This window comes from Arachis stenosperma, chromosome 1 (assembly GCF_014773155.1).
Source record: "Arachis stenosperma cultivar V10309 chromosome 1, arast.V10309.gnm1.PFL2, whole genome shotgun sequence".
NCBI classification, from domain to species: Eukaryota; Viridiplantae; Streptophyta; class Magnoliopsida; order Fabales; family Fabaceae; genus Arachis; species Arachis stenosperma.
Genome location: NC_080377.1, coordinates 135,183,740 through 135,203,585, shown reverse-complemented (window position 1 = coordinate 135,203,585; position 19,846 = coordinate 135,183,740). Strand labels below are relative to the sequence as shown.

The following is a 19,846-nucleotide window of genomic DNA, read 5'->3' as shown; positions in this document are numbered from 1 at the left end:
CCATTCGACTTTCTCCTTTGGAGTCACCACTCCATCAGCACTAGTCTTTGTTGGGATTTTGGGACCATTCACCACTATCTTTCATATGTTGTAGTCTATTGATTGAATGAAGATTCCCATCCTCTCTTTTCAGTAAGCATAGTTCTTTCCATTGAAGAAAGGAGGCCTGTTGTTTGATTGACCCTCTGTTAGTGTGTAAGCCACAGTAGTTGAGCCCAAGTGATTCGCCATTGGACCTTTGCTCCAAGCTGTTAAGCTTGATACCAATTGAAGATTTCAGAAGGCTTAGAAAAAGGGGGTTGAATCTATGGCCCTTTTTAACTTTGAATAATTAAGCCTTAAACACAGAACTTTAAACTTGATTTTTGTTTGGTTTGCGCAGTAGATAATTCAGGAGACAATTCCATTTTGTCTCATAAAAAACAGAAAACAAAACTAAAGCAGAGAGGAAGAAGATGACACAGCCATATATCCTAGTTCGGTTTCTTTGTGCAATGCAATCTACATCCAGTCTCCACCACAACATTGGTGAAATTTTCACTATGATCCAAGTATTACATACACCAATTTCCTACGACTCAACGTAATTCTATCTGGGCACACAAACTTCAACATGAACTTGACTTGGTTATGCTAATACCTAAACTCACCACACTAAGTGTTTACCCAACTTAGCAAGGATACCTCTCAGGTACATGACACAAGACAGAAAATACAACCAAAAGAAATCTGAAATCACTCTTGACTTTTCTCTTGAGTGTATTTCTCAGTCTTTCTCATTCTATGGCTTTTTCTCAATGCCCTTCTTTTTTGTCTTTTACCTGTAAAAGAAAACTAAAAAGATATACATTGAAACTAAAATACAAGCATTAAAACATGAAGGAGATGATCAATAACACTCTTGACTCTAATGAACTGAACCCAGTATCTGAACTCATCACTTTGTTCTTCATCTTAACAGAGTGCTCCCTTTATTGTAGGTGCAATGCTTCCAAGACTTCAAACTCAGTAGTAAGGATTCACTCTTTGCTCTCTTTCTCTCGGATTCTCTCTCCTTGTTCACTACTCATATTCAATTTTCCTTTTGTACCTTGCTTTAAGCCAAGATTAGGGTTTCTCCCAAGTCAACTTCTTGGACCTTGAGCTTTCAAAATTTATCCCTTCTCTTTCTTCATTCAACCCATAAATTAGGGATTTTAAATCTAATTCATTTGTTTGATCAAGGGCAATAGAGCAACAGAAATGAGCTTACTCAGTGATAATCTCAAATCCACACCCTTGAGAGTATGCTTTGGCCCCAAATAACAATCTAAGCTTTTGATTTATAGCAGTGAAGATCAATCACCATCTTCTTCAACTTTTTCAAAAATGGCATTGCAAAGAGTAGGAGAAGTGAAGAAATCAATTTGCATGCAAATAGAAATAAATCACCTTTAACCTCTGACTTAGCTTAACATGTCTTTGATTAGTGTGATTGGACATTGCTTTTTTTCGATTGACTTTTCTTTTTTTTCTTTTTTGGTGAGTGAACTCGAAGATGAAGCTTTCTCTCTCTCTTTCTCTCTCTCTTTCTCTTGTGTTTGTCCGAAGTGAGCATCTGAAGCTTTGCCTAATTTTTTTTGTCAAGAAGCTTTGCCTAGGTTTGCTTCTCTATTGCTCGGTTAGGATTGGACTTGGGAAGTTGATCAATTTCCCTTCATCACCTTTGAGCACATTTGATTCATTGGTTTGGGCTGCTGCACAATTATTTGGGCTTGCATCACTAAGTAAAACAATCAAACCCAATTGGGTGTTTAACTCAATAACTTAATGTTTATCATCATCATTAAATTAATTTTGTTCTCAACTTAACATTTTATATTACAAAATTTGTCAATGTTAAATTATTATAGAAAAATTGTATAATTAAAACTAAAATCTTAAAAAATATTTTATAAAAACACTTATATTTAAAGGACATGTGAAAAAATAGAATTAAAATTAGTTTATCCAAAAATATTGAAAATTTTAAATTAAAAAAATGGTGAATGACTAATTTGATGCACGACATTCAATTTTAAAAACTAAAATGAGTCATTTAATGCAAGGTCATGATCCAATTTGGTGCATCTACAATGATAACCTAGTAGATGATATGTGAATGAATAATATTGTGACACGTGGCATAAGCTAGCACTTGGGTAAATAATATTGTGACATGTGGCACACCCATTCACATCAACATACTTAATATCATAAATCAACTTGTCATCATATTATTACACATAGCCAAATCATGAAGTGACACGTGTCACTAATGATCCATATTATCAAGCTAATCAGCATGCCATTAACAAAAAATGAGTCAATGACTAATGTGGTGTAATTTTATTAATTTCAAAGATATAATTAATACAATTAAAATCTCAAAAATAATTTTGATGTACAACATTAATTTCAAAGACCATTTTAAAATTTAACTCTAATCTTGGAACTGCTGGAATAAGAAGTCCCTATGATAATATAATTGTGATAAATTTTAGTAGAAATTTTTCACTTTAAATATTAAATCATACTTGATAAATTGTATTCAACTTTAGACTCTTCTTGACTATTAATTTATTTAGTAGATATCACTTATTTACGTTGACAACTTATAATATCATCTTTGAATGTCTTAAATACCCTAAACTTGTTAATAAAATGATAAACTTACCCGTTCTAACTCTTAGCCCTCATCCCACTACTACCAACCTACCCCACTGCCCACCTTTTACTGCGCCGCCACATCACCCCACCACACCACCCTCATTCTCAGTTTCTCACTACTGCCATTCCATCCCATCCCTCATCTCACCAATGCACCACAACAACTCACCATTGCATCTGCCTCCCGAATATACTACTCTGTATCATAATTGTCACCAACATCAACAACATTAACAACTACCACACCACTCTACGGGAATTCCTCATTGTTACCGCTGTATTTTGGAAGTTTATTTATCTGTTTAAATCTTTTGAAATTATTTTTTTAACGGTTTGAATTTTAAACAGAGGAGTGTTAAGAGGTCAGAAAATTTTGTGAGTTGTAGCTATCAATTAGCTATCAAGAGTATTTTTAATGATGTGAGATTTTATTTAATGATAAAGAATCCCTCATTTTTTTTTGCTGACTAAATACGGACTAAATTTTAATAAATTTACTGACCCCTTAGATTTTTTTTTTAAATATTAGTTTAATAGTTTACAAATGAATGATTTTTGACACCAAAAATCAAAAGATCAGAGGTAGAATTTGCAAAATCTCCCCTCTCTCTCTCTTACTAACGCAAATTACAGCCAATCACTCACCTACTTAATTTACTAAAAATTTCTGAATATTTGAAATTTAAATTACATAGTATTTAAAATTTTGAAATATTTCTCGTTTATCCAAACAAGTATTATCATGCATATCTTGTTATTTAGGGATAAATACAAAGAGGAGTGCTACACATACAAGTCTTTTTGACTTACAAGTCTTACAAGTTACTAGGCCTTTTAATACGTTATTCAATGTTTCCTGTTTTCAAAGCGCTACACTCAGAACGGTTCTTCTTCTTCTTCTTCTTTTTCTTCTTCTTCGTTTTTTTTTTTATTTTCATGATTTCTGAAATCAAGCTTTGAAATCGTTTTGAAGAAGAAGAAGCAGCAGAAGATGAGGAGAAAGAGAAAGAGTTCTGAATTATGTAACGAATTTTGGGTGTATTTCTTAAATACTTTGGGTATATTTTTCGTAATCCTTTGGGTGTATTTCTGTAATCCTTTTGAAGATAATGGAACTTCAGAAATACACCCAAACGATTACAGAAGTACACCCAAAATAATTACAGAAATACACCCAAAAGATTACAGAAATACACCCAAACGGTTACAGGAATTCACCCAAACGATTATAGAAAATACACCCAAAGGATTACAGAAAATACACCCAAAATTCGTTAAAATACATCTTATGCATAATTCAGAACTCTTTCTCTTTCTCCTCCTCATCTTCTACTGTTTCTTCTTCTTCAAAAACGATTTCACCATGAAAAATCGAAAAAAAAAAAGATAAAACAGAGAAAAAGAACGTAAATGAAGAAGAAGAGGAAGACGATGAAGAAGAACGTACAAAAACGAAAGAAAAGGAGAAGAAGAAGAGTAAGAGGAAGAAGAATGTGCAGCAAGAAGAGGAAGAAGAAGGAGAAAGAGAAGGCAAGGAAACGAAAGAAAAGAAGAAGGAGAAGACGAAGAGGAAGAAGAATGATTGGAAACGTGTTTTGAGCGTTAGTTTTAATTGAACTTGTAAGACTTACAAGCCTTAATCGCTTGTATGCGAAGAATTACTCTTAGATATATCCAAAATCTCAATTTAATAATCAACACTAAAATCATCGGATCCGATTTAATATTCACAATTTTTAAGTTTGAATTCGATCTGATTTTTGTATAAGATCAAATTTCTGATATATCCACAAAACATATAAATATTTTAAAATAATTTAATTTTATAAAAAATATCAATAAAATCTCTTTTTTTCACTCTTTTAAATATGTTTATTCTTAAAATGTTATTAAACATATTTTTTTAAATAATAAAAATAAAATAATACAATATATATGATAATTATTAGTTGAAATAAAATATAAAAAAATATTTATTTATTTATTTATTTATTTATTTTTGTAGATCTATCGATATGCGAATACCTACATAAAATCCGCAATCCGGTTCTATTAGCGTGTAGATCAGATCCGATCCAATCCGATAACTTTAAAGATCGGATTGATATCCGTAATTACCCATAAACACCCGTATTATTATTTAAGTTAAAAAATATTAGAAGTTATTAGAATTTATTTATTTTGCCTATCATTTAATTATTAATTCAATTTTTTTAATTTAAATTTTTTAATCTAAAAAGCTAACAACATATTTTATTTTTATACTTTTAAATATTAATAACTAATTAATAACTAAAACAATAAGTTTTAATAGTCTGGTCCTAACATCCCTCTTTATGTTATAAGAGGAAATAAATATTCTTCAAATTACATGTGTGTTTTTCATAATGAACTTTAGTGTAATAGTTATATTTATAACTTATAATACGTGTTTAGTAGACTGTAGAGATTAGAAAGAGATAAGTGATTTTAGTTGCTTAGTAAGATAAGCGATGTATTTTAATAACAAAAAAAATTGAATTTAAAAGAGAGAAAAATTTTAAAAATTGAAAAAAGAAACCTTTAAAAATTCGGTTATAATCGTAAAATATTTCAAATAGGAAAACATTTCAACACTTTCTTAAAATCTTGAAATGTTGTTAAGATTGTTTCAATCTTGAAATTAGTTACACATCACAGGTTTTTTCTATATAAATTTATAAGGTTTGACTTCAAGAATTAAAATCTCATTATTATTAATTATTCTTAATATTTTCTTTCAGAGATGGCTAAGGTATCAATGCTGTTTTCCTTTCTTCTGGGTTTGGTGCTCCTTTCCCAAGCACATGGAAGTGGAGAGAAGATTGGGTTTTATGAACTTAGAAGAGGAGATTTTGAGATGAGAGTCACGAATTATGGTGCTACCGTTCTATCTGTTGTGCTTCCTGATAGAAATGGTTTCTTCCCCTATCTAATTTTTCTTAATTGTCAATTTTCAATTTTCATTATTTTATTTAATATATTTAATAATAATTCTCGGTCACAATATAACTTAATAATTTTCTGCGCAGGAAATTTGGCTGATGTTGTTCTTGGTTACGATTCTATTAAGTCTTATGTGGTATTATACTATTCTGACGGTCTTGGTTACGATCTATTATTGGCGAGCTAATTCATAAGCGGAAAAAAGTTAAAAAATTAAGTAATTAAAATAAAACGTGTTCTTTATGTGCCTTTGGTTCTCTATCACTTCCGATTCAATATTATTTTATTCTATATATCCAAGTTTCGTTGATTAATTGAATATTTAATTTTTTTAACTGATCTAATTTTATGGTGCTGCATTTTGAATGCTTTCTCAAAATCTAAAATGTGTTATAAAGTGATTACTACTCATTGTTACACACACAATCTGTGAAAGAGTAAGGTTAGATAATCAATTTTTTTAAAAATTATTTTACTTATGTTAAATTTAAATTTTAAATCATGAATTTTTAATCTGAAATCTTAATTATAAAAATTAAAATTAATTTCTTATATTTTCTCTCTTTCCGAAATTCATAGAGGCAGTGAAATTTTGTTGTAGAATGATACAACTTACTTTGGAGGGCTTATCGGACGAGTGGCAAATAGAATCGGACATGCTGAATTCACTTTGGATGGCAAAACCTACAAATTGCCAGCTAATGATCATGGCAACACACTCCACGGTAATCATATCTGTGCATTTTAATAATTATTATATACATTCTGCTAGGGAGACAATGAATTATTTGTATAATGTATACAATGGGCGAGTTACAAAATAAACATCTCCCACACTATTTAGCACTAGGAATAATAAATATTTTCCCAAAAAATTAAATTAATATTAGGATTCACCAAGAATCGAACTAATATCATATTATATACTTCAGCTGATGAAAAAAGGTAACACTAATGGTTATATCTCTAATACTCTATAAATCTCCATTGTTCACATTATACAAATATTCTATTGGCTACAATATTCCATTGGCTCTTCTAGACTTTCCCTTATTATATATAGCAATCAAAGGAGTTGCTCACTTATATATCAATTGTACAATTTCAATTCATATGTGTTGTAATCTTCTTAGGCGGTTTCAAAGGGTTCAATAATGTTATTTGGACTGTAACATCTTACAAGAGAGACAGTCACATAACATTCCACTACAACAGTTATGACAATGAGCAAGGTACGTAACTCATCCTTGAAATTTTAGGTAGAGTTCATGATTTAGATTTTAGAGTGTAATACTTTATTCAATGGTTAATCAATCTTTTATACATGTTTTTATTTAATCTAATTACTTAGTATGTTAAAAAAAACAATTAATAAAAAATAATAGTGTTAAAAGCGAGCAAAATTTATTCTTTTTGATACGCATTTAGCCATCAAAATATTTTTATAAACATATATTAATAAAAAAGTCTAAATGTACTAATAGAATGTGTGTTGGTTAAAATTGTTGACCAATTTAAATAAAAATTGCTGGACCTAAATGTTTTTCAATAAAAAATTGTGAAAAATAATATGATTTGGGAAGATAGTAATAAGTATTGGCATCTATTATATATTAAATAAAACAATTTCGCTATGCTACCAACATCATTTCTGCTAACTTCTGCCAACTCTTATTTATAATTGTGTTTAATGGAAATGTTTTTGTAGATGCGTCTAATAAAAATGTTTTTTTATGACTGTATTTAATAAAAATATCTTTATAAATATATTTTTTTAGATGTATTTCTTTATATATGTGTTTAAAATATAATAATTAATTATTGTTGGTAATAAGTTGGCAGATAATATGTTGGTATCCTATATTTTTCTTAAATAAAAATTCGAAATTGTTACTGTAGGATTTCCTGGAAAACTTGAGGTGGATGTGACTTACATGTTGATGGATACAAACAAATTGGTTGTGAAAATGATTGCAAAAGCAATAGACAAAGACACACCGGTGAACTTAGCAGTAGCACAGCATACATACTGGAATATGAGAGGCCATAACACGGGCGACGTTCTTTCGCACAGAGTTCAAATCTTCGCATCCAAAATCACTCCGGTCAACGCAAAACTCATCCCTACCGGAAAGCTTCAATCCGTGAAGGGCACTCCATACGACTTCCGTCGGCCAAAGGAAGTCGGAAAACAGATCGACGATCTGCCCGGTCTCTACGATATCAACTTCGCCGTAGACAGGAAAAGCAAGAAACACTTGAACAAAGTTGCCGTAGTGAGGGATCCAGTGTCCGGGAGGCAAATGGAGTTGTGGTCAAACCAGGTTGGAGTGCAGTTCTACACAAGTGGAATGTTGAATAACACCGTTGGAGGCAAGGATGGTGCTGTTTACAAAAAGCATGCTGGTATTGCTTTGGAGACACAGGGGTTTCCTGATTCTGTTAATCATCCGAATTTTCCTTCTCAAATTGTTCGTCCTGGACAGATTTATCAACACTACATGGTTTATAGGTTCACTGCTTATTAATTAAATGGAGAAAGTATGTTAGTATAAATGATATATAAAACTATAAATTACAAATTGGTTTGGTTCTTTTCGGTTTAATTATATGCAATTAGGATAAGGAGACTTTTTGTGCTTAGGTTCATGTTCATCACAGACTATATTCTTTTGTGATGCCTTTCACTAAAATAAATTGGTTGAGTATCGTCAGATTTAGTTTGAAATAACAAATAAAATTTACCAATAAATTTATTATCGTCAAATTTTTATTGAATAAATTTTTTATTAGAAATTATTTATTGTTAGATTTTTTCTTCTAACGGTAGTTTGTGATAAAATTAGCGACAAATTTTACTATAAAAGTGACAAAATTTTTCTAATAGTTACCATCGGATAATTTCCAACTTTGGCACCACATGTTATGATTCTACGCCATGTTGTCGCCAAATTTTTCTGCCGTCGAATTATTAAATTGAATAAATACTAAGTCGGATTTTTTCGACAGTAAATGCGACCATAGCTTTATTTTTTTAGACCCGATATTCAACAATTAATAGTCAAATCCTAATTAGTAAAAGTCAAAGAGTAATTTATCGGGAAACAATGATCTATATATAATGTAAAATATCAAGTATATAGAATGAAAACTCGAAGAAATAAAATGTTATCAAATAAATCAAAATAAAGCCTTAATGACTACGAGTCCTAATAGTCATCGTTGTCATCATCTCTCTGGTCTTCTGAAGCGGCGGTTTAGGTGGTGTCGGTGCCTATCCTGACTCTTGCGCAAAGGAAGAGGAGCTGCCTCTAGTAGCGCCATTGTCACTGGCGCGCATCTGCGCATAGTACACTGCCATTTGCCTTCGCATCCGTTGAATCTGCTCCAGCTCCCACTTGAGCTCCTCCTTTGGAGACTCTGTCTTTGCATTGCGAGGATCCTGTTATATCTCTCCTCAGACTGATGCAGCTGCTGATCCTGGTCCTGAAGGCTCTAGGTGAGGCCAAGAACCTACTCTCGCAAATCGATAACCTTGAGATCGGCAGGGTTGGTGGCTAAGGCAGATGAAGCTCTTAAAGTGGAGGTGCAGAGGTTATCGGCGAAAAATGACCCCAACCTATAGTCATGATTTCTATATGACTTAGATGTGGTCTCACGCCACACCGCATCAGGATCAACAATGGAAGCAGCGGAGTTGTTGTCGTCCTTTCCACTCTACTGAGATTGCTGGGTCACGGCCTACAACCTCTGCGTGTAGGATTCTTACGTATCACATTATATGCAAAAGTGATTGGGACGACAATTAATTGAAAACAAATATATGTTATGATTTAAACCACGACGTATACTCACGTAATAATCTTGAGACTGCTGATCAGCAAATCTCTTTTTTTTCTCCTTCAAGGTGTGAGTATACTTGAAGGTCTATCAGGTCGTTGCCTCATGATCTAACTACTAGACTACAAATATTGAAATAATAGATTAAATCAAGTGATAAGTATATTATACTGACTAGTATACTTGGATGACCTGGTCGATGCCCTGTTGGTCCTGTTTGTGATTTCGTGACGCCTGAATCCCTCATCAGTCACCCAATAGACGTAGAGGGCCTTCTTAACGTCTGAGTGGAGCCACTAAGTAAGATGGTCACGTCCCTCACGCACGTCCTCAAGGATTATCTGAAGCCGCCTACACTACAAGAAAAATACTAAATACCATCGGATTTTCCGTCGGAAAAATGAAAAAATTCTGACAGTAATTAAGTTGTCTTTGGAAGGAATCAGACGATATAAACCTTGTCGGTAACATGATATCGGCGGATTTTTTACGTTCAACGGTAATTTTCGTCGAATTTAGTGACAGTATATAATTAGTAAGAAAACGGAATCTGTTGGACGTTACTGTCAGAAATTTTCCAATGAAAACGTTGGTGCCATATCGTATGTCTCCCCACCATCTTATCAGCGGATTATTCCAACAGTAATGCCAATAGAAATATTTTTAATTTTTTTGATAATATTTTCCTATCTATCTATAATGTACGTTGATAATTAATACTTGAAACAATGCTTTAAACCTGATGTGAAATATCAAAAAGATAAATTAAAAATACGGAATAATGGTAATTGAAATATCTGAAATAATACTAACTATATTACAATCTTTGCAACGTTTCTTAAAGAAGTACATATCATAGAACTATGTTATATTAACCCTATTCAGATTCATCATGTTCTTCTTCTACTTCACCATCTTCTTCTTCCGAGATAGTTTCCTGATCATTATCAACTCGTCTTCCTCTTCTTCGTCACCATCGACCCCGTCTTCTTCTTGAAGATCGTCGTACTTTGGTGGAAGTGCATCGACATCTATTCCAAAGTCAATGATGTCATCATCCATAACAACTGACCTAAGGGTGATCGGGTCACCGGTATCAACCACCGTTTTCGAAGGAGTTAGGTCGTCAATCTAGTAAGGTTCCTGACCCTTTGTCCTATCAACAGACTTGATGCGATTTTTTGACTTAGTTTTAACCACAACCACCCAAATAAACTTGCATGAACCTGGATAAGGCAAATGTTTTTAATTTTTTTGATAATATTTACCCACAATTTTAAAAGATATTTTATGATTTCTACAAATCTAACCAACCTCTTATTCTACAAGTCCTCAATTCACAACATCAATCAAAACTTAATTAATTTTACCAAATCTCATAAACATAATATCAAATTAAAAAAAATGCAATAATATATCCAAAGCTCAATTCTCCCTTATCAAATTAAAGAACCAAAGTTCTTTGGGCATTTCGATTTTACAATTAGCGTTGCCTAATTTTCCAAGTATGAGTCTTATAAACATAATATCAACAAGTATGAGTCTCATATGGACCACCATTCTGCATTAATTCACTTAAAGATAAGATAAAAAATTTCTAGCAGCAGATCAAAATTTTCAATACTTTCAATAACTTAGGTAACTATTGCTAAATAAATTAAGACATACATAATTTAACAAGAAGTAGAAAATTAAAAATTCATAGATTGAAACTCAAGAAGAAAATATTAAAATAAAATTAATCCATAAATATTTATCTTAATAAATACAAAAGTATTGAATCCATAAATTTTCATTGTTGATTTTGAACCTATATCAAAATTATCTTTGTGAGAGAAAATAATCACTCATTAGATCAATCTTGTTATAAGACTCATCACTTATAATAAAAAATTTTATTCAACAGTAATTTTCACTTTCCCCTTTCTTAAAAATTCATTTCTAAACTTAAAATTAAAAAAATTTTAAACCCTAAATCTGAAATATAAATGTAACATACAAAAATTATTTTTTAATAAAAGAAACCTCTTAAATCTATACTCATCATCAATATAATTTATACTAGAAAGTTAAAACCTTTAGAATACATACAACAAGTACTCATTCTAAAAATACAAATCATCAAATTAATCTTTACAAGAGGGCTCCGACGAGCAGTAGTGGTAGTAGCGGGGACACAATAAACCACGCGACACAAGGAGTTCCAACACAGTCCATGTAGTTTTTGGAGGCTGTTCACTACCATAAAAACGGTGTTTAGCCACCAAATTTTAACTACAAACACTAAATCGTGATAAAAATAAATGAGCGTGTCTTCTATTTATCAGAAACATTACGACAGTGGCTAAAATTTAATCTTTTGCTACGAACAATATTTTTCGTAGCTGTATTTCTTACTTACATTAACATACCATGGCTGTTATGTCTTGAATAAATTAATTTTTTAAATAAATTTATTAATGTATAGTATTATTTTTTTAATATTCTAACATTAACACATATTTATGAAATTAAATCTAAAAATATAAAAAATGAATTTAGATAAAATAAAAATTATAAAAATAAAGATAATATTCTAATATTTGAGTTAATTATAAAGATAAAATTTATTTAACTAAAATAATATAATTTGAATAGATAATAAAAAGTTCAATAATTTGTAAGTATAAAAAATTTTTTAGTTTTTATTAAAAATAAATTATTTATCATTTTTTGAATTTAAAAAAATGAGAATAAATTTAAAAAAATTAGTCTTTATTTATATGGTTTAGTACATATTATATATTTTTGTGAATACTGTACTCTTATTATATGTATAATTATCTTTTTAAAAATTATTTTGTGAAATTATGAATTAAATTTTTTTTTTACTATTATTTAATTGGTATATTCCATTAATTAATTATTTTACAATTATTTTCAATTATAAAAAAATTAATACTAATTACTTTATGAGTCACTTGTATAAAAGTTTGAAATTTTATTAAGTAACAAAGAAATTAATTTATAAAATTTCTTATAACAATTTTATCTGATAATTAATTTGTCTAATGTAATAAAATTTTAGTAACTAATTTAGTAATTAAAATTTATTAAACATTAAAATTTTCAGGTAAAAATATTTACAAAATTTACTTAATGTATAACTCTTGTTATATTGTTTCATGTATAATAGGTAAATAATTAAATAATAGTATATTGTTTAAATCATCAACTATCAACTGCATGAAATGAGAGATTGTGATGGTTATATATTTATTAAAGTAGTTTTTTGGTTATTTATTGTTATTGTAATAAAAATTAAAGATAAAAATATTATAAAATCAAAATTTAAATTTAAATTTTTTATTATATTTGATCATTAAAAAATAAATAAATAACTATTGTATTAAAAATAAAATAATTTAAGGTATATTTAGTAGATAATAAACAGTAGGATGAAAGAAATATTCTTAAGATTAAAGAAAGTTAAAAGACAATTTAAACAATATTGGTCAAGTTGAATTTTTAAAATTTAAAATTTTAATATGCGCTTAACTTTTGAAGTAGTTTTTGGCGGAAAGTTAAAATAATCACGGACAAATTTTAATATAACTTCCCATCATTCACGTTGTCTTTTAACTCCTACTTTTCTGCAGCACCTTAAAAGCACTCTCTTTAACCATACTATATGAACCCTATCATATGACAGGGTATCCTCCAAACTCAAAATACCGATTTTTTCTTTGTTATTTGTCAGTTTTTTTAGTAGATTTTTTCGTGAAGCAAAAACATAATAATTCAGAAGAGACCCTTTTAGCAGAACTATGATAACATAGAATATCAACAACAATGAAGAATTTGCAGAAGGTTTGGGTGAAATAAGTCTCAACCAACTGTACCTACCAGAAAAGATTATAATGACCCTTTAGTTGTGAATGTCAAAAGGTATATGAAATTTCAATTTTTTTACGTGATTTTTTGAATTCTAATATTTAGTTTATTTTTTTTATTCAATTTTATATTCATTGCAGACACTTCTATAGGAGAAATTACAACTGGCAAAAGGACGACAATTCAAGTTTGGCATTTGAAAATGGATGAAAAAGACATTATGGAACTTGATGGGCATGGACAAAATCGAGATAATGACGTAAATTTATTGATACGATTTCTGGGTGTAATGGCTCGTAGAGCAACGCTGTAAATTGGAAAGGTCTTTGGTGTTGAAAATGTATGATGTGTGATAAATTTAGAGAAACTAGATGAAACTTTAGAGAAAAAGCTATGGATATGACAGCTCTATACAAATTTTTGTTATAAAAATACAGTAATAAAGTGCCTAGTTTATCCAGTGATATGTTAGACATTTAATTGATATATTTAATAAGTAATAGTTGAAATTTTAAATATATTTAATCTAGAAGGAATTAGAATTTATTTTATTTATGTTAAATTTTTTTTATTTCTTATTATATATAAGTTTAGACTATTATTATTATTATTATTATTATTATTATTATTATTATTATTATTATTATTATTAGTATTTTTTTATGGAAAAATGTTAGATATTATATATTTAAAAAGTTTGATTTTTGTTATTAATGTAATATATATAAATATAATTTTAATTTAATAAAATTATTCAATTAGAGCAAATTAGTACAAATTAGTCCTGAATTGTATGTGAAAAATATAGTGAGTTAGCCACAAAAATAGTGTGATTAAATAATCCAACATTAGCCACAAAAAAAAATGTGGCTGAAAAACCCGGCCTGCACAAATTAACTACGGATGAAGTGTAGTAGAATTATACTTTTTTATTTAATTATTCTTATTTAGCCACGGCATTATGCGTGGACAATGATATACAAATCGTGGCTCTTTGAAGGTCTCCACGATGTTTAAAATTGTGGCTAATAACGCTAAAATCGTGGCAAATTAAAAATGCAATCCCCCGATTAGCCACAAATATTCTTTCGTGGCCAATGTATAATTGCTACGGTTATCTTAGAGTTTAGCCACAATTTTTTTCGTGGCTAAACCCCTTATTTCTTGTAGTGGTTGGTGGTAGTCGGTATTGAAAAAGAGGGAGGGAGGGAGGGAGGGAGAGAGGGAGAGAGAGAGAGAGAGAGAGAATTTTAAATTTAGGGCAAGTTTACTGTCGAATTTACTGACGGATAAATCCGACAATAATGCATTGTAGGTCACCAAAATGCCGCGTTCTACTAATTGAGTTATTCGTAGGTAAATTCGACACTAACGTTCACGTCTATTTTTCCTGTTTTTTTTTAATTATTACTAACAAATTTACTGTCGGATACACAAATTCGCCGGTAATAATTTCAGTTGACGAATTTAATGTTATGTGTGTCAGAAAATTTGACATTAATCTACGACACTAAAACTGACAAAAAATCTAATGATATTTAACATTTTTTTTTATATTGCCTTCTGAGTTAATAGACATAATTTTTTGTTTCTGAGTTACAAAATTTTTATCCCCAAATTGTACAGTCTGTGGAGAAATAAGCACCGAATGTTTTTAAGATGGTGATTTTATCAAATTCGTTTGTTTAGTTAATTTAATACATAATAAATATAAATTAATGATTCCTATTTTTATTAATATAGTCATGTATGTAATTAGGTATTGGATAAAGTAATATTTTGTGTAAAATATTGTAGGTAAATATTAATATTATTTTATACTTTTTTAAATCTTATTTTACCATTAGTTCAATAATTTGGTTCATATGATTATTAGTTTTCTAGTTCAATATCACCTTTTTTTTCCAAAGGAATATGACTATTAAATATGAACAAAATCCAACTTCTTTCACTGGAAACTTATATTATAAAATACAATGGCATGATTGTCAAATGGATATGATAGGAGAGGTTTTGTGAATTGAATCAGATATGGTTAAAATCTAGATTCAATCTCATCGGATTTGATTTAATTGGATATTGAATATATTCATAAAATATAAAATTTATTAAAAAGTTTATTTTTATAAAAAAAAATTTATTCTTTTAAACTTGTGTATTCTTAAATATTATTAAACTAATTTTTTTAAACAAAAAGTTAAAATAATACAAGATATATATGAATAAAAATTATGAATTAAAATAAAATATAAACACAACATATATATTTTTATTTATTTATTTATTTATTATTTAATATAAATATATGGATATGTAGCTTGAATCTGCGAAAACAGATGTGATATCTACGATTGGATTCCATTATAGTGCGATCGGATCCAAATCAATTTGACATTCTACGAATTGAATCACATTCGTAATTTGCAGATAAATACGAATAAATACTGCAAATTTATTAATATCCAAGGAAGAATTAGTGATAAACAAATATCCGAGACTATGAAGAAATTTCTAGTCTCTATAGGTAAGAAAGTAAAAGTCTTGGGGTGCTTACCACTTGCAACACAATCCAAAAAAATGCTAACGAATGTAACCTACGTAAATATATTTACAAGTTACAACGAACAAGAATTTTACAGAATGAAGATATACAAATTCGTTTTTTTTTTTGCCATTGTCAAATATAAGCATCAATTTTGTTGTCATTCATTTTGTATTGTAAAGTCTGTAAAATATACCAGACTCATACCAAATGAATTATATAATATATGACATCGATATTGACATTAAAAAAAAAGAGTGTCTGAATCATTAATAATGCTGCGTGGGTTGCAAGAGGGGTGACCCGCCGGTGTTGTATGGTGAATAATAATTATCATTATTACTATTATTATATTTTAAAGGGGATAAAACCAATTGATTAGGGGCTCTGGGTAACCTTGGGCTTGATGAGATGGGCCTAGTCTTGGCCCTATGTGAGTGGTTATTACTAGTTAGCGGAAGCCTTTCTAAAGTAGATAAAATATCAAGCATCTGAGGCCTGAACTTGGGCTCACTAATGCATTGCAAAGAAAGAAGAGCAACTATATAAGCTGCCCTTTGTGAGTATTGTCCTGCTAACTTAGTGTCCATGATCCTGAACAACTTCCTCCTATCACCCAAATAGGGTTTTGCCCATTCCACAAGATTATGTTCCATCCCAGATTTTGTTACCTCAATTGCACGCCTTCCAGTTAGTAATTCCAATAATACTACTCCAAAACTATACACGTCACATTTTGTAGTTAGCCGACCTGGAAAGGGGTCCAAAACAAATAATCAATAGCATAATAAAAGTCAGGAAAGAGTTTTAAGGATATTAAAAATAGCATTGTTCGAGTTATTTTAACTATTAATCTCAATAATAAAATATTTACATGATTAAGATTGATGATTAAAACTATTAAAACATCAGTATTTATAATATATTTGAAAATTTTCTAAAAGTTATATCGTTGTTGATTTCTTTTTAGGAAAAGACTAGGAGGTTAAAACTTTTAGCATAAAGACAAAGAGAAATGGCTGGTGTTGATTCGAATGTAAGGCAAAAACAAAAAAAAAGTTGTTGATGAGCGAAAATTTCTAAATTCTTTTACTCAATGATAAAATCTAATGAGTAGTATTAGAGTCAAAATATGAATTGAAATAAAAATTTTAGTCGATACCAAATAGAGTGGAGATTATTTACCAGCATTGCCATATAGGATATGAATGATATGCAAGGAACTATACAAATTTTGGAAGAAAAGATGAAACCTACCTGTAAGGATATATTCAGGAGCAGCATAACCTACAGTGCCCAAGACTTGAGTAGAAACATGACTTCGATCACCAATGGGCCCTGCTTTCGCCAATCCAAAATCTGAAAGTTTTGCATTAAATTCCTGCATTTAATTAATCAGTAAATCTTAATTAGTAGAAGTACTACACAGGATACTCAACTCAGAGCTAATGAAATGGGCATACATACATATCAGAAATGTTTGAAAAATAATAAAAATTAATCTAAATATAATAAATATGTAATTTTAGATGTTATATACATTAAATTAAATAAAATAATTTTGGGTTATTGTCTCCCTAATATTATTGATGTCCATACCAAATCTAATAAAATGTTAGAAGTCTTGAAGTCTCGGTAGATGACTTGTTGCTCAGATTCATGTAGGAAGGTTAGTCCTCTAGCAGCATCAATAGCAACTTTCATTCTTGTTGTCCAAGGAAGCGTTTCATTCCCCTCTACATCCAATATTCAATCTTCTATATTAAATATGGACCAAGCTAAGATTTATGTGATATTTTAGTAGTAATTAAGCATCAACAACCAACATACTATGAAATAGGTGATTTTCTAAGCTTCCTTTTGGCATGTATTCATACACCAGAAGCCGATTATCCCCTTCAAAACAGTATCCAATAAGTCTCACTAGATTTGGATGATGAAGTTGTCCAAGATGATTTACTTCACTCTGTAAATTATGCATGAAAATTCTATATAATTTGGTGATTCATTTTAAACTAAATTAAGATGTTTACTCTCGTACAGAATAAAATTGTGTAGAAAATATAAAAAAATGATCAATTATGTAAATTTTATCACTTTTTTTTAAATAAAATATAATTTCATTATCAAATATGTCAATACTCTGTATTCTGTATTATTTACTCTGTATGTGAGTAATGCCCGTGAATTAATACGTAGCAATTAATAAGCAACCTACCAACCACTCCTTATGACCTTGAAAACCTTGAGGTTTAAGCTTCTTTACAGCTACAGCAACAGTTCCAGTTCCAAAGACAGGGTCAAATGAATGAGCATTAATCCATCCCTTATAAACATAACCAAATCCACCTTCTCCTATTAGATTCTCATTATCAAAGTTTCCAGTAACATTCTTAAGATCATTGAATGTGAAGGATTTTAAATGAGGGGATGAAATTAGTAGTATATCGCCTTCAGATCTTGATGTTGCTAGAACAATCTCATCATCTTTACCATAATCATCATCATCAACGTGTTGTATTGGTGGTGGTGGAAACAATAATGTGCTTCTTTTTCTATAATAACCTCCTTTTGTAGCACCTGCAAAATAATTTTTTTATTACTATTAAATCAATAAATAGAACAAAAATAAAGCCAAAAACAAATACAAGATCAGAAGCTTAACATTAACATCAAAAGGTTAAAATCAACACATTATGTAACACAATCAAAACATACAACTAGTCCTGAAATATTAACGAGAAATTGGAAATTGAAACAAAAACACACATACACAATAATAACCTATCAATTTCTTCCGTAACACCAAAAGCATAACCTAACTATTGTACATATGCATGATATATATATAATTATGTACCTATTAATTTGAAATTAAAGCACATAATAGACAAAAAAACATAGTAATGGACGTACCTATAGGATTATTTGGGTATGGCGTGGTGATATCAGAACTTTCTCGAATGCAATTTCCCATTAAAAAAAGAAAAAAAAATTCTTGAATAATCAGCGTAGTAAATACGAGTAAGAATCCATCTTAAATTTCATGCATGCAACATTTCATCTATGGTTATGATTCTCGTGCATTTATTGTCCTTCTCCATCCCTTCTTAAATTTCCAGAAAAGGCAAAGACGAAAACATAGAATAATGATAATGTTTCATTGTATTTTTTTTCATATAATAAGCTATAAATAAACATATCTATTAACATATTAAATATATGGACGCAAAATTTTTTATTATTGATAGAGAAATTTTGTGATCTATTTCGATATAAGCAGGGATGGACCCACACACAAGTACGTGGGCGTATTTAGCCCGATAAAATTTTAGGGAAAAAAAACGTATACACAAGTCTTAAATATATGTGTATATAGGCCATGGATTCTTTACTCCTATTTTTTTCTAGGAGTATGATTAATCATCATCAAAATAATTATGAAATATACTTTTTTTTTTTTGAAAAAACTAAAAATTAGAAATTGATCTCTCTAATTTTTGCTTTTTATACTTTTTTTTTTAATTTTTGATTTAGAGAAGAGAGACATTTGGTCTGCTAGAATTTTTTTTCCAATTTCAATCACTGTCATTCTCTCAATCTCTTTCTCTGTTGTATCTCTCGCTCGCTTATCCTCGCCGCAACACGTCTCAGACGACGATGCAACCTGCTTTCGCTGCCACGCAACCTGCTTCTGCCGCCGCCGCACAAGACGCTGCCTCAACGCTTGGAGATTAGTTAATCATTATGTCTTTTCAATTCATCATTTCGTATGCTTTTTTCTTTTTTGGTTGATAATAGTGAGTGATGATATTGTTGTGCTACTCAGTAATTAGGAGGAATGTTATTGCCATGAAAACGAAACAAAATTGAGTGTAAAGGCCAATCAAATTGTAGGTGGATATTTGAGAAAAATTACTAGCCATTTATAACATTGTT

At 29.8% G+C, this 19,846-nt stretch overlaps 2 protein-coding genes across 2 annotated transcripts; one reads left to right on the top strand and one right to left on the bottom strand.

Moving 5' to 3' along the window:
• The first annotated feature begins 5,452 nt into the window (after positions 1–5,452).
• LOC130965566 (uncharacterized) lies at positions 5,453–8,180 on the top strand. The gene is made up of 5 exons (XM_057890363.1): positions 5,453–5,624; positions 5,739–5,788; positions 6,254–6,377; positions 6,786–6,884; positions 7,552–8,180. Exons 1-5 carry the CDS (start codon positions 5,453–5,455, stop codon positions 8,178–8,180), a joined length of 1,074 nt encoding a protein of 357 aa, XP_057746346.1.
• Positions 8,181–16,176: 7,996 nt separating this feature from the next.
• LOC130935518 (probable serine/threonine-protein kinase PBL18) lies at positions 16,177–18,884 on the bottom strand. The gene is made up of 6 exons (XM_057865303.1): positions 18,824–18,884; positions 18,126–18,487; positions 17,738–17,873; positions 17,507–17,643; positions 17,165–17,288; positions 16,177–16,658 (listed from the first exon to the last, which is right to left on the bottom strand). Exons 1-6 carry the CDS (start codon positions 18,882–18,884, stop codon positions 16,177–16,179), a joined length of 1,302 nt encoding a protein of 433 aa, XP_057721286.1.
• Between the last annotated feature and the right edge of the window lie 962 nt (positions 18,885–19,846).

Bases quoted from the DNA above. Each gene is read 5' to 3' on its own strand.
- LOC130965566 (XM_057890363.1), top strand. From the start codon at position 5,453: ATGGCTAAGGTATCAATGCTGTTTTCCTTTCTTCTGGGTTTGGTGCTC. The intron at 5,625-5,738 runs GTTTCTTCCCCT...TTTTCTGCGCAG, and splicing joins TGTGCTTCCTGATAGAAATG to GAAATTTGGCTGATGTTGTT. The intron at 6,885-7,551 runs GTACGTAACTCA...TTGTTACTGTAG, and splicing joins CAGTTATGACAATGAGCAAG to GATTTCCTGGAAAACTTGAG.
- LOC130935518 (XM_057865303.1), bottom strand. From the start codon at position 18,884: ATGGGAAATTGCATTCGAGAAAGTTCTGATATCACCACGCCATACCCA. The intron at 18,488-18,823 runs GTACGTCCATTA...ATTATTTTGCAG, and splicing joins ATACCCAAATAATCCTATAG to GTGCTACAAAAGGAGGTTAT. The intron at 17,874-18,125 runs GTAGGTTGCTTA...CATAATTTACAG, and splicing joins AAGGTCATAAGGAGTGGTTG to AGTGAAGTAAATCATCTTGG.